The sequence below is a fragment of the Phyllobates terribilis genome, unplaced genomic scaffold, assembly GCF_046119375.1.
Source record: "Phyllobates terribilis strain yellow unplaced genomic scaffold, ASM4611937v1 Scaffold_13__5_contigs__length_258822181, whole genome shotgun sequence".
In the NCBI taxonomy this organism is placed as follows: domain Eukaryota; kingdom Metazoa; phylum Chordata; class Amphibia; order Anura; family Dendrobatidae; genus Phyllobates; species Phyllobates terribilis.
Window position 1 is genome coordinate 86,200,413 of NW_027362773.1, and position 13,615 is coordinate 86,214,027.

The window sequence follows — 13,615 nt, forward strand, 5'->3', positions numbered from 1 at the left end:
CTTAATCCTTTGGGCAGTTATTTTTAAGAAAGCAGAATGATGACTAATATTGTCCCCGTGATTCCTCCCTCTGTCTAGTGATACATCCTCTACTTTTGTGTATCTGGAAAACTGAATTAATTTGTTATTCAGGAGCCAAGAAAGGTTACACGAAAACCAGTACAACCGGTTTAGGAAGCTATTTGGCAGCAGGCTCTCTTTGGACATTGACCTTGCTGAATACAATGGTCAACTTTAATCTAAATGGACTTTTTAAATGGTAAAATAAAATATATAGATATATATATATTATGTGTTACTATGTGTAAATATTTATCATTCTACACTTATTTCTATAAATATAGTAGGCATCAATGTTTTATGCTTAGCAACTTTTGACCTCCCGAAAGTAATTAAACTATCACTTTAAAATCAGGAAAAGTCCCATATTTGTTACTTTCACAATTTTTTATTCTTTTTCCTTCATTTTTTTTTTTTTTTACAGAAATAAGAAGTGTCTGGATGTCCTGCCCAATCCTCATTTCAATAACAAAACAAAAAAAAACTGTTTATAGAAAAGATGCAGGTTTGTACAGGACTATGCAGATTGAGCTAGTTCTTATAAACCAAGTTACAGGTACAAAATTTCATTTTTTTTAAGTTTTTTTTTAGTCTTTACATGATTTCTGGCAATGAGCAGGTTCTCCAGCAGGGGGCGCTGCAGAACTGCTGCCCTGCAATCACCAACAGCCTCCAATACGAGGGAAGGATTCTTTTACCTACAAGCATAGACTTCTCTTCTACAAATGCAGCCCCGACGCAGAATTACAGTATATTCACAGTAATACAGAAAGTTCACAGATAGGAGCACAGGCGGCAGATTGAGGTTTGCTTCTTGCTTTGTAAAACTCCTGACATGACACCAACTTCTGCATTTTTTTAAGTTTCTCATTCACAAAGTTTCTTGGTTGAAGTTTAATCATTCCTGTGTGTTTTTGCCTCTGTACCCTATGACAACACTTCCTGCCTTGATGTTCCCGGTAGGTCAGATTTATAGGAAACACTGTATGCAGCTAATTAGTATCCAGGTTCTCAATTCTTTTTTTTCTTTTTTTAAGAGCAAAAGAGAAAATAAAAACATTGTTCTCCCTCATGTATGTCTTGGAAGGAGAGTGAACTACCACAGTTTGGGCCTGGAAGTGTTGTCATAGGAACATGCACACATTACTCTACTTCAGCACATGAATTCTAATTTATATATATATGGAAACAAACGTAAGGTGGTTAAATGGAGATCCTCTGGTTGTTCTCCTTTAAGTCCTAGTGGTGACCCCCAAGTCCTATTTACAAGACGCGCCGAGATCAATATAATGACGTGTAGCTGTTTGCAGGATGGGTTGGAGTTAAGGCACAGTATTATTGAGTTTCTTAAATGTTATAGTAGGAAAACATCTTACATTTAGGGGAAACACCCATCCCCCTTGACTTAACTACTGGGGTATAGTTGCTTGTGGTTGTATAATCCTTCTATCCATGCTGCAGTGTAAAGCAGGTGGACAGGTAGAGGCTTTTTATTTGTCTCGAACGTAGATATATCAAGTCCTTAAAATAAGTGTGCAAAATCCTACAGGGGAGACATCTAAACCCTAATATTGTAAAATTAGGTAATTCTTGTATTAATGCATTAAAGAAAGCGATGGCAGCGGTGGGATTTGGCCAGAATGTGATCTCCAGCTATTGAATGAGCCTTTATGAGCCAGTTCTGTGTAGGGCAACCTTATACATGGGGAAATCCGATGACTATATTGCTGCAGGAGTAAAAAGAAGGAAAATACTAAGATAATGGGATTTTTTTTAATTTTTTTTTTTATGCATTTTGTGGGTTGATTGTAGGAAAAGCTGATCCTATTGTGACTGTTGGATCCAGTGTTATCAGCTGTGTATAGAGTCAAGGTCATACTGCCTGTAATCATAAAGAAAACTCTTCCTGAAAGGACAGGAAATAAGAGTTTAAGATGAGCCCTAGTGGCCAGTGTGAAAATTGCAAGATTACATTAATGTTTACTGAAAGAAAAAATTGCTCAAATGTTTGTATATCACAAAATCCTGACTTTAATGTCATCACAGAATAACCAACTTTCCCTTTTTAAATGGTTTTATGTAGCTGAACTATGTATATTATGGTGCAGTTCTGTTAAGCTACCACCAGGTGGCGATCACACAAAGGCTCTTATCATAAGTTTGGTGCAAAGTTATCCGAAAGTGATGACGGATTTCAATATAGTAAGGTTGTCAGTGCTCGTAGGGAATAATAAAAAATGAATAACATAACTTACGGCAGGAGTATAGTAACTGTATGTGCCTGGAGAAGTAAAGTACTGGATATGTAGGACGCTTGTATATGCGGTGTGGGAAAAAAATATTCATTTGGGTGGAAGTGAAAATCCATAATTTTGATTCTCACTTGTAATTAATCAGAAAAACTTGAAATAAAGCATACAATTTCCCTACAGCGCCACCCCAGGTGAACTTAAGCATTACACCAGTTTGTGCAGTGAGCTGTATCTATAATGCAGAGAGAGAAGCTGGATCCTCCACAACGAGGGACAATTTGGGTATAGAGCATAAAGGAATCCAGGCAATACCCCTTTACATTCGGGCATCTTAGAAAGTAAAGGGTGTGATTGGACCCATAGAGTTGAGATTGGCACATTGCACACAATGGAAAAGTTTTGGGAAAGGGCTGACGTCTTCTGGTCCCTGCACCATGACTGGCATTGCATTTGGGGGAGTAATTGTTGCAGTTATGCTCCCTGCCTCCTTTTTCATTGGATGTTATACAGTTTTCCTGCTTTAAAGGAGTCCTCCAACACCTTTAAGGTCAAAGACCTTTTTTTTTGTTTATCCAAAGCCAACAATGTATTTATAAATAAGCGTTTTAACATTCGGCTACGATACAATCAAAGGAAATCTACAAACAAACAAAAAAGTTTATAAAACACAGGACAGAATCATAAACTTCTACTGTTCTCTACGATGAAAAGTTCAGTGCCTTTTACTACCCAAGCTTCCACCTCGAACATCGTATATCCGTGTTCACACCAGTCTGTTATATACATATTGGACGTAAGGAGCTGATCATTGTATACGCTGCTGATACTTGCAAGGGTATTTTGTTCCAGTGCAAAGACCCCCCAGCTGGGAGTCTTGATAGAGTTCATACTGATACAGAAATTGGGGTCCTTTGTTCGAAATTGTGTTCACAGTAACACTTTGTTTTTTTGCTTTTCAGGCCCCCAGGGGCAGCGCAAGACCTGCTGGCAAAGGAGGCTTTGGAACAAGATGATTTTCTTAAATTTTGTAGGGAGTTAGGAGACCCTCGCAATTTGGCACACAGTTTTCCTGAGCGGTGGTCTGACTACTGTATGCCCCTGAACAGGCACATGGCAAATATCATTGCAAACAGCTGTAAAAAGAGAGAAAAAGAAGAGATTAGAATATTGTATCAAATGTCCTCGATGTACTGTAGATATGCTATACAGTCCTGGGCAAAAGTTTTGAGACTGATACATTTTGGTTTTCAAATTTTACTACTTTGTCAATAAATAGACTAAAAACAAAATACCTAACTTTTATGTAAAGATTGAATATCTCCAGCACTGCCCTTTATTTCTCCAGACTTCTGCCCTTCGCCCCAGCAGGTGGATATTGGCTCCTGGGGCAAATTATTACTTGTGACCGTGACCAACCATTCTTGTCTCATCAGTGCTCAGAGTTTATCACAATTTTTGTCACTTTTGAGGATTGACCACAGATTCTCTTTGGGATTGAGATCTGGGGAGTTTCTGTCTGTGGAGACAAAATGTCACTGTTTTGTTCACTGAGCCACTTAGTTATCACTTTTGCCTTGTGATCCGGTCTCCATCATGCTGGAAAAAGCATCATCACCACCACATTGCTCCTAGACATAGATGTAGAAAGTTGGAGGATGTTTAGATCTTAGGCAAAACTATGAGTGATCCCCCACACATGAATGGTCACAGGACGCTTTACGACCGGCAGGACACGGGACTCATGGGAGCTCTCACTTTTTCTTCTCCAGATAATCATTCTTCCAGATGTCGATGTTGAAGAGGGCTTCATCAGAGAAATAACCTTACCCCTGCCCTCAGCTGCCCAATTCCTGTACTTCTTACAAAGTTTTTTTTCTCTTGAGAAAGTTCCTTCAAACTTTTTGGGACATCTGGAAGAATGACTGTCCGGAGAACAAAAGGTGACTCTTCCATGAGTCCTGTGTCTTCCAACAGTGAAGCCTCCTGAGACCATTCATGTCCCATGCATGGAGGAGGGAGATCATTTGCAGTTTTGCCTAAGAACACGGCTGTTAATAAAGAATGAGATCTAAACATCATCTAAGAGCAACTTGTCTCATCGTCCAGGACAATGTGGTGATGGCTCTTCCATCATGATGGGGGCCAAGACACAAGGCAAAAGTGATAATGTGGCTCCAAGAACAGAACTTGAAATTTTGGGTCCATGGTCCGGGAAACTCCCCAGAAAACAAACCCACTGAAAATCTGGTCAATCCTCCAAAAATGAGTAACAAAAACCAACAATTGTGAAACTCCAAAAACTGGCGGCCATCAGTCAGGATCTGACCCAGAAGCCGATCTCCAGCCACCAGGGCGAAGGGCAGAAGTCTGGAGACATAAGGGGCAGCGCTTGAAGAATTAACAAACACATCAAGGTTACGCAAACACTCAATAAGTGTAAAATCTTATGATTCTACCCTGATAATAGAAACATGTAACTAAAAGATGTAAAAACACTAAAGCAGAAAATTCTGCAAAAAATAAAACTTTTCGCTACGTCTGTATATGGTCAGGGTCATAGGAAGAACAATGAAAATAAAAAATAAAAAATTCTGACATCCTATGAAAATCTCTCACGTTACACAATGGAGAAAATTAAAAAAGTATATGAGCAGTACCCAGATACGTCATCTACAAGGCCATAATACGGCAAAGTTTGGGACATGAGCCCTATATTGTACTTGCGCATCTTGTAACATTCTTTCAGACCTTGGATGTATAGCTGCTTCTCACAAAATTAGAATATCATCAAAGAGTTAATTTATTTCAGTTCTTCAATACAAAAAGTGAAGCTCCTATATTATATAGAGTCATTACACACAGAGGGATCTATTATATAGAGTCATTACACACAGAGGGATCTATTATATAGAGTCATTACACACAGAGGGATCTATTATATAGAGTCATTACACACAGAGGGATCTATTATATAGAGTCATTACACACAGAGGGATCTATTATATAGAGTCATTACACACAGAGGGATCTATCATATAGAGTCATTACACACAGAGGGATCTATCATATAGAGTCATTACACACAGAGGGATCTATCATATAGAGTCATTACACACAGAGGGATCTATCATATAGAGTCATTACACACAGAGGGATCTATTATATAGAGTCATTACACACAGAGGGATCTATTATATAGAGTCATTACACACAGAGTGATCTATTATATAGAGTCATTACACACAGAGGGATCTATTATATAGAGTCATTACACACAGAGGGATCTATTATATAGAGTCATTACTCACAGAGGGATCTATTATATAGAGTCATTACACACAGAGTGATCTATTATATAGAGTCATTACACACAGAGGGATCTATTTCACGTGTTTATTTCTGTTGATGTTGATGATTATGGCTTACAGCCAATGAAAGCACAAAAGTCATTATCTCAGTAAATTAGAATACTTTATGACAACAGCTCGAAAAATGATTTGAAAATCCGTAATGTTGTCCTACTGAAATGTATGTTCAGTAAATGCCCTCAATACTTGGCCGGGGCTCCTTTTGCATCAATTACTGCATCAATGCGGCAATGTGGCATGGAGGCGATCAGCCTGTGGCACTGCTGAGGTGTTATGGAAGCCCAGGTTGCTTTGATAGCAGCCTTCAGCTCGTCTGCATTGTGGGGTCTGGGGTCTCTCATCTTCCTCTTGACAATACCCCATAGATTCTCTATAATAGATTCTCTATGGGGTTAGGGTCAGGCGAGTTTGCTGCCAATCAAGCACAGTGATACTGTTGTGTGTAAACCAGGTATTGGTACTTTTGGCAGTGTGGACAGGGGCCAAGTCCTGCTGGAGAATGACATTTCCATCTCCATAAAGCTTGTCGGCAGAGGGAAGCATGAAGTGCTGTAAAATGTCCTGGTAGACGGCGGCGCTGACTTTGGTCTTGATAAAACACAGTGGACCTACACCAGCAGATGACATGGCCCCCCAAACCATCACTGATTGTGGAGACTTCACACTAGACCTCCAGCAGCTTGGATTGTGGCCTCTCCACTCTTCCTCCAGACTCTGCGACCTTGATTTCCAAATGAAATGCAAAATTTACTCTCATCTGTAAACAAAACCTTGGATCACTGAGAACAGTCCAGGTCTTCTTCTCCTTGGCCCAGGTAAGACGCTTCTGGCGTTGTCTATTGGTCATGAGTGGCTTGACACAAGGAATGTGACACTTGTAGCCCATGTCCTGGATACGTCTGTGTGTGGTGGCTCTTGAAGCAATGACTCCAGCAGCAGTCCACTCCTTGTGAATCTCCCCCAAATTTTTGAATAGTATAGATAGATTGTGGTCAAATTCGGGCGCCAGGAACTGGATAAAGACAACTGGAAGGATATTTAAAAGAAAACGAACCTCTTTATTCGACAATGTTATGCCCACAACGCGTTTCTGCAGCGATCTGCTGCCTTCATCAGGTGGAATTCCCGAATTTGACCACAATCTATCTATACTATTTCTGCATTCCCCGAGGGGATTTGTGGCTCTGAGCTGCAGGGAACTGTATGTGCTCGCTGGAACCAGGACCTTGATGACGTCACCATCACGTGATTCATAGCCGGTACCACGTGACTGGCAGCAGACAGCGGTCATCAGAGGCCACGCACCATAAGCGCCAGCTACCACCTTGTATACCAGAGGCTTTCACACCTGGGTTGTGTGGTTTGCAAAACCCCCCTAAGGTGAGCAGCCTACCATTATTTGCACAGCCAGTTCATTATCTATCAGGTTCACACAGGCACAGCGCTTCTCCCCCCCACCCTTTCTTTGTTCCAAATTTTTGAATGGCCTTTTCTTAATCCTTTCAAGGCTGCGGTTATCCCGGTTGCTTGTGCTCCTTTTTCCGCCACACTTTTCCCTCCACTCCACTTTCCATTAATATGCTTGGATACAGCACTCTGTGAACAGCCAGCTTCTTTAGCTATGACCTTTTGTGGCTTACCCTCCTTGTGGAGTGTGTCAATGACTGCCTTCTGGACATCTGTCAAGTCAGCAGTCTTCCCCATGATTGTGGAGCCTACTGAAACAGACTAAGGGACCTTTTTAAATGCTTAGGAAGCCTTTGCAGGTGTTTTTTGTTAATTATTATAATTTACTGAGATAATGACTTTTGTGTTTTCATTGGCTGTAAGCCATAATCATCAACATTAACAGAAATAAACACTTGAAATAGATCCCTCTGTGTGTAATGGCTCTATATAATAGATCCCTCTGTGTGTAATGTCTCTATATAATATAAGAGTTTCACTTTTTGTATTGAAGAACGGAAATAAATTAACTCTTTGATGATATTCTAATTTTATGAGAAGCACCTGTATGAAGGTAGTTTTCATGAAAAGCATTGCCCAATACTAAAAAAAAAAAATAATAAAAAATAAAAAATATGCATTGCATGCACAAGACTGTGCCGTGTCCATGCACCCTCACGAGGAGCACCAACAAAAACAGAGGAAGCGAAAAATCACTCATATATTTCTTACCTCAACCACTAACACACCGATAGCTAATGCTCCAGCAATATACACATAGGGCTCCAAGGAGTTAAGTATCGTTGAGTAGCAGCCCTATAGAAACATTATAGAAAATGCTGTTATTTATGATTTGCAGATGGAATATGGGTATCAACAAGCCTCCATAAGTTTCTATGGTGGATAAAGGTTCATTGATTTCATTTGACGGCAAAGTTATGGAAGAGCGATATCCTGAATATAGGATTTAAGCTAAGATGCAATTTTTTGTTCTTTACCTGTCTGTTAATTTCTTTTCCCATCATGCACTCTGCCCGGCCAATGATTTCTCCTGCTTTTTGTAGGATGTTTTTTCCACAGCAGGCTTCAGGAACTCCATTCATTGCATATGTTTTGAACTGCAAAGCACCATTGAAATCCTCTGGTCCATTGACGCCGCAGCATTCAAACTGTACAGGAATATTATAGGAAGAATGTTCCAATGATATATACAATGTGTACAAAAAACAATGGCCTATTGGATACAATAGATTTGTAGAATTATTTGCCATGTTAATAGGCACGATTACAGTAATAGTCAAAGAAATACAACCTCTTCACTGAATGTGTAGGTTACAGTGCTGGCCAAAAGTATTGGCACCCCTGCAATTCTGTCAGATAATACTCAGTTTCTTCCTGAAAATGATTGCAATCACAAATTCTTTGGTATTATTATCTTCATTTAATTTGTCTTCAATGAAAAAACACAAAAAGAATTGTCCTAAAGCCAAATTGGATACAATTCCATACCAAACCTAAAAAAGGGGGTGGACAAAAGTATTGGCACTGTATGAAAAATCATGTGATGCTTCTCTAATTCGTGTAATTAACAGCACCTGTAACTTACCTGTGGCACCTAACAGGTGTTGGCAATCACTAAATCACACTTGCAGCCAGTTAACATGGATTAAAGTTGACTCAACCTCTGTCCTGTGTCCTTGTGTGTACCACATTGAGCATGGAGAAAAGAAAGAAGACCAAAGAACTGTCTGAGGACTTGAGAAACCAAATTGTGAGGAAGCATGAGCAATCTCAAGGCTACAAGTCCATCTCCAAAGACCTGAATGTTCCTGTGTCTTCCGTGCGCAGTGTCATCAAGAAGTGTAAAGCCCATGGCACTGTGGCTAACCTCCCTAGATGTGGACGGAAAAGAAAAATTGACGAGAGATTTCAACGCAAGATTGTGCGGATGGTGGATAAAGAACCTCGACTAACATCCAAACAAGTTCAAGCTGCCCTGCAGTCCGAGGGTACAACAGTGTCAACCCGTACTATCCGTCGGCGTCTGAATGAAAAGGGACTGTATGGTAGGATACCCAGGAAGACCCCACTTCTTACCCCGAGACATAAAAAAGCCAGGCTGAAGTTTGCCAAAACTTACCTGAGAAAGCCTAAAACGTTTTGGAAGAATGTTCTCTGGTCAGATGATACAAAAGTAGAGCTTTTGGGGAAAAAAGCATCAACATAGAGTGTACAGGAAAAAAAAAGAGGCATTCAAAGAAAAGAACACGGTCCCTACAGTCAAACATGGCGGAGGTTCCCTGATGTTTTGGGGTTGCTTTGCAGCCTCTGGCACTGGACTGCTTGACCGTGTGCATGGCGTTATGAAGTCTGAAGACTACCAACAAATTTTGCAGCATAATGTAGCGCCCAGTGTGAGAAAGCTGGGTCTCCCTCAGAGGTCATGGGTCTTCCAGCAGGACAATGACCCAAAACACACTTCCAAAAGCACTATAAAATGGTTTGAGAGAAAGCACTGGAGACTTCTAAGGTGGCCAGCAATGAGTCCAGACCTGAATCCCATAGAACACCTGTGGAGAGATCTCAAAATGGCAGTTTGGAGAAGGCACCCTTCAAATATCAGGGCCTGGAGCAGTTTGCCAAAGAAGAATGGTCTACAATTCCAGAAGAGCATTGTAAGAAACTCATTGATGGTAACCGGAAGTGATTGTTCACAGTTATTTTGGCTAAAGGTTGTGTAACCAAGTATTAGGCTGAGGGTGCCAATACTTTTGTCTGGCCCATTTTTGGAGTTTTGTGTGAAATGATCAATGATTTGATTTTTGCTTCATTCTCTTTTGTGTTTTTTCCTTGCAAGCAAATTAAATGAAGATAATAAGACCAAAGAATTTGTGATGGCAATCATTTTCAGGAAGAAACTGAGTATTATCTGACAGAATTGCAGGGGTGCCAATACTTTTGGCCACCACTGTATGTCAGACCCCATCGCTGTTCCACTATTTCTTATTTTACATTACAGTAAGTATGATTTGTTAATTATATCTTGCCTAATAACAATCTCTTTCCTGAATCTGGAGGGTAATGTTAGACCCCATCGCTGTTTCTCTATTTCAATGTAAAACTAGAAGTAAACACTTACTGTAATCATTACTGTATTCCAAGTTGATGTAAAGGCATCAGTGCTGTTATTGCCCTGGTAATGTCTTTTTAGGTCTCTGGTAAAAAAGTCCCTGGTCAACTATAAGAAAAAAACATAACAGTCAATATACTGTATTAACAATACTAATGTCATTGTGAAAGATTGAAAAAAAGTGTCTAATTTCTTTCAAAGCTGGCGCCCCATCTGTCCACAGGATGTGTGTGGTATTGCAGCTCAGTCCCATCCACTTCAACTGGGTTGCAATAACAAAAGTGCTGTTTAGGGCTGAAAAGTTCTGAACAACCCCTCTAACAGACTAATCTCAACCTAAGGACAGCATTGTTACCTTGGCTTCTTCCTATGGTGCTGAATAAACAGGACACCATAACATATCCCATTTGTTTAATGGCTGCAAGGGAAGCTGTAAGTAGCTTGCATTTCCTCTTCAACCCTCCCCCAATATAAGTGTAATCTACATAAATGATATAATAGAAGATTCTGGATAAATAGGGAAAGCATACCATATAGTTCTGGTCCCCAGGACCTCTTACTTTTGTATCACTTTACTATTCTAGCCCCTAAAACACACATTGAGGATACTTACATTTTCTCGAAAGAGGAAAGCCAAAATAGCAGCCGAGAGCTCCGCGAGGAATATGACCAAAATAAACATGAAAAACTGGAAGAAAAAAAACAAGTCATATTTATAATGTATATAATTATAATACAACAGCTTTTTAGACTAAACTTTATATATATATATATATATATATATATATATATATATATATATACACATATATATATATTTGACAATTGCAAAAGTTTCCTTCCAAACTTTTAACATGTTCCAAAATGTTCAGCTTCACTTTTATCTTACTTATCATAAAGCTAGGCAAAGGTCATCTATACCAGGGGGATGGAAAATACAAACAACTTCCCAAAAAAAGAGTTAGTAAAAGCATTGGGCGTCCCTGAACTCCTCTCCTCTCCGTAGAAGAATAAAGTGGGGCGGATGATTGTATAAGAGACAGTATGGGTCCAACACCTACCCCTTAGTGAATGGGGGAAGTCAATGTGTCATTTGGCCCCGAATGTTTTTTCTTTGCACTGGACCTTGCACGGTGCTAGTGTAAGTTCTCATTGAAGGTCATGGTGGAGTTTAACTTTTCAAACCATAATGTTTTATTGATTTGACCCATCGCCTTCTGGAAAACGACCATGATACGACCACTAAGGAGAATTAGTGTTGGGTTTTGGGAATGGTCTTTTTGGCTGATGGGTAGAAAATTTGTTACCTATAGGCTCACCCATACTGCTTTTAAAGGAAAACTTTGGGCAGAACTGCTACCCCATGTTACATCTAGGGCAGAGCCTGATGAACCAGATGACACAAGGATTCGATCCATGGTGGTCTTGGTGGCGCATTACACTGGGATACAAAGAATTTTTGGCCAAAATGTTCTTTTACGGATTTAAGAATGGGTCTAGCATTAAGGTTTAGAAAGTGGAGAAACTGTACTTACAAAGAGCAGAAGGCACTTGTTTTCACGGATTGCTCCACAACAGCCCAAGAAGCCTAGCAGGAAAAGCATGGCACCCATGGCAAGGAGGAGATAGGCACCCATGAACATCAAGGGATTGGCGGCAATTATCTCCCGAAAATCAGTGGGGTCAACGATCACCCAAACCCCAAGTCCAAGCAAAAAGGATCCACTGAGCTGGAGGGAAAGTCAAAAAAAAGTTACAAGTTAGAGGAAATATAATGGAATCACATTTGTCTTTTATCAGTCTGTAGCACTAGTTATCGGTAGAACTGGGGTGAAATGGTGAAGGAAAAAAAAAAACTATTTCACCATTGTTTTTGGGATCTGATTTTTCGGTGTTCGCTATGCTGTAAAAATGACCGGGTAATGAGATCATTCAGGTCAGAACAATTATGCCGATATCAAACTCATAACGAAATATCAAACTTTTAATAAAAATTCTGGATTTTTAAAAAATTAAATTTTGTCTTGTCACCATTTTTACAGACCCAGAAATTTTTTGATTTTTTTTTCCCCATCCATGAAGTGGTGCGAGAGCTTGTGATTTTTGCATATGAACACTATTTTTCATTGGTACCATTTTAGAGTACATACAACTTTTTAATTGCTTTTTATTGCATTTTTTTTAGGGGGGGGATGTTGGAGGAGTGAAGAATTATTGCAATTCACATTTTTTTGTCTTCGGTACAAATCAGTGTCTCATATAAAGTTATGCAGCACAGAGTACGAGTGATCAAATGATTGCAGGTTCACGTCCCCTATGAGGATAAGAAAATAAAGTACAATGTAAAAAAAAAATGTATATTTTAAAATCTAAATAAAAATTTTAAATCATCCCGTTTTTTGCCAGTTAATAAATAAAAAAAATAAGCTGCTAAAGTCTGATCACTTATGAAATTTTGTAACCCGTAATGTAAATGCCAGGAAGAGAAAAAGAAATCAAAACTCCAAAACGCCTATTTTTTGGTAGCCGCACCCTTAAAAAAATTGCAATAAAAAGAGATGAAATGTACCGCATGATGGTATCAATAAATACGACCGCTCAGTCTGGAAAAAGTCAGTCCTCCATCAATGGAAAAATAATAATTAAATTATGTGTCTTGAAAGTAAGGGCGGTAAAAAATCATAAGTGTGCAAACAAAAATTGTCCGCGGCGGAAAGGGGTCAAGTCATAAGCGACACTCACAAATATGAAGAAGTTGAAGATGAACATGAGATACTTGACACAGCTCAGACTGTCGCCCTCCATCTTGTCGCTTCTCCTGAAAACACAAAAGTCTATAATTATTAGTGGATATAAGAAAGTTAGGTAAAGTTTATGTTGAGCCCAATCAGAGGGCAAAATCACCGCCTCATCATACCTAAAGAGGCGCTGCATGGTTGCTTCCTTTCAGAAACAGCGCCACACCTGGCCATGGGTCATGTCTGGTATTGTAACTCCGTCAAAATGAACAGGGCTGAGCTGCAATACCATAGAGAACCTGTGGACAGGAGTGGTGCTGTTTTTGGATGAAAGCAGTCAAGTGGGAAATGCTCTATTTTCTATTCCCGAGAACCCGTGACTACGGCGGCCGTATGGTCCATCATGCGGCTTTATTGGTGACTCAGAAATGGCTTAATACAATTGGCAACATGTTGGCAGGAGAGAAGGGATCCCGGGCTTGTTGGCGGTTCTGCTGCTGGATAATCGGCTCTTGATCATTCTACACAATATACCTGGAGCAGAATGCCGCGCTGTAAGTGGCGCTGCGGCTGATTGGTACTTGTACGCCGGGCAGTGAGGCGAGAGCGGCATCCGATAAA

General features: G+C 39.9%; 1 protein-coding gene across 4 annotated transcripts in view; it reads right to left on the reverse strand.

The window, feature by feature from the left end:
• Positions 1–428: 428 nt before the first annotated feature.
• The window catches only part of TSPAN18 (tetraspanin 18), a 161,851-nt gene continuing 148,664 nt past the window's right edge, over positions 429–13,615 (reverse strand). For all 4 annotated transcript variants that reach the window (XM_073658160.1, XM_073658157.1, XM_073658159.1 and 1 more), the window contains 7 exons: positions 12,999–13,074; positions 11,792–11,986; positions 10,870–10,944; positions 10,266–10,364; positions 8,125–8,295; positions 7,859–7,942; positions 429–3,445 (listed from right to left, as the gene is read on the reverse strand). In XM_073658160.1, the coding sequence (XP_073514261.1) occupies positions 3,398–3,445; positions 7,859–7,942; positions 8,125–8,295; positions 10,266–10,364; positions 10,870–10,944; positions 11,792–11,986; positions 12,999–13,061 (735 nt within the window). In that variant the 5' untranslated portion in view covers positions 13,062–13,074 and the 3' untranslated portion in view covers positions 429–3,397. The remainder of the gene's footprint in view (positions 3,446–7,858; positions 7,943–8,124; positions 8,296–10,265; positions 10,365–10,869; positions 10,945–11,791; positions 11,987–12,998; positions 13,075–13,615) is intronic.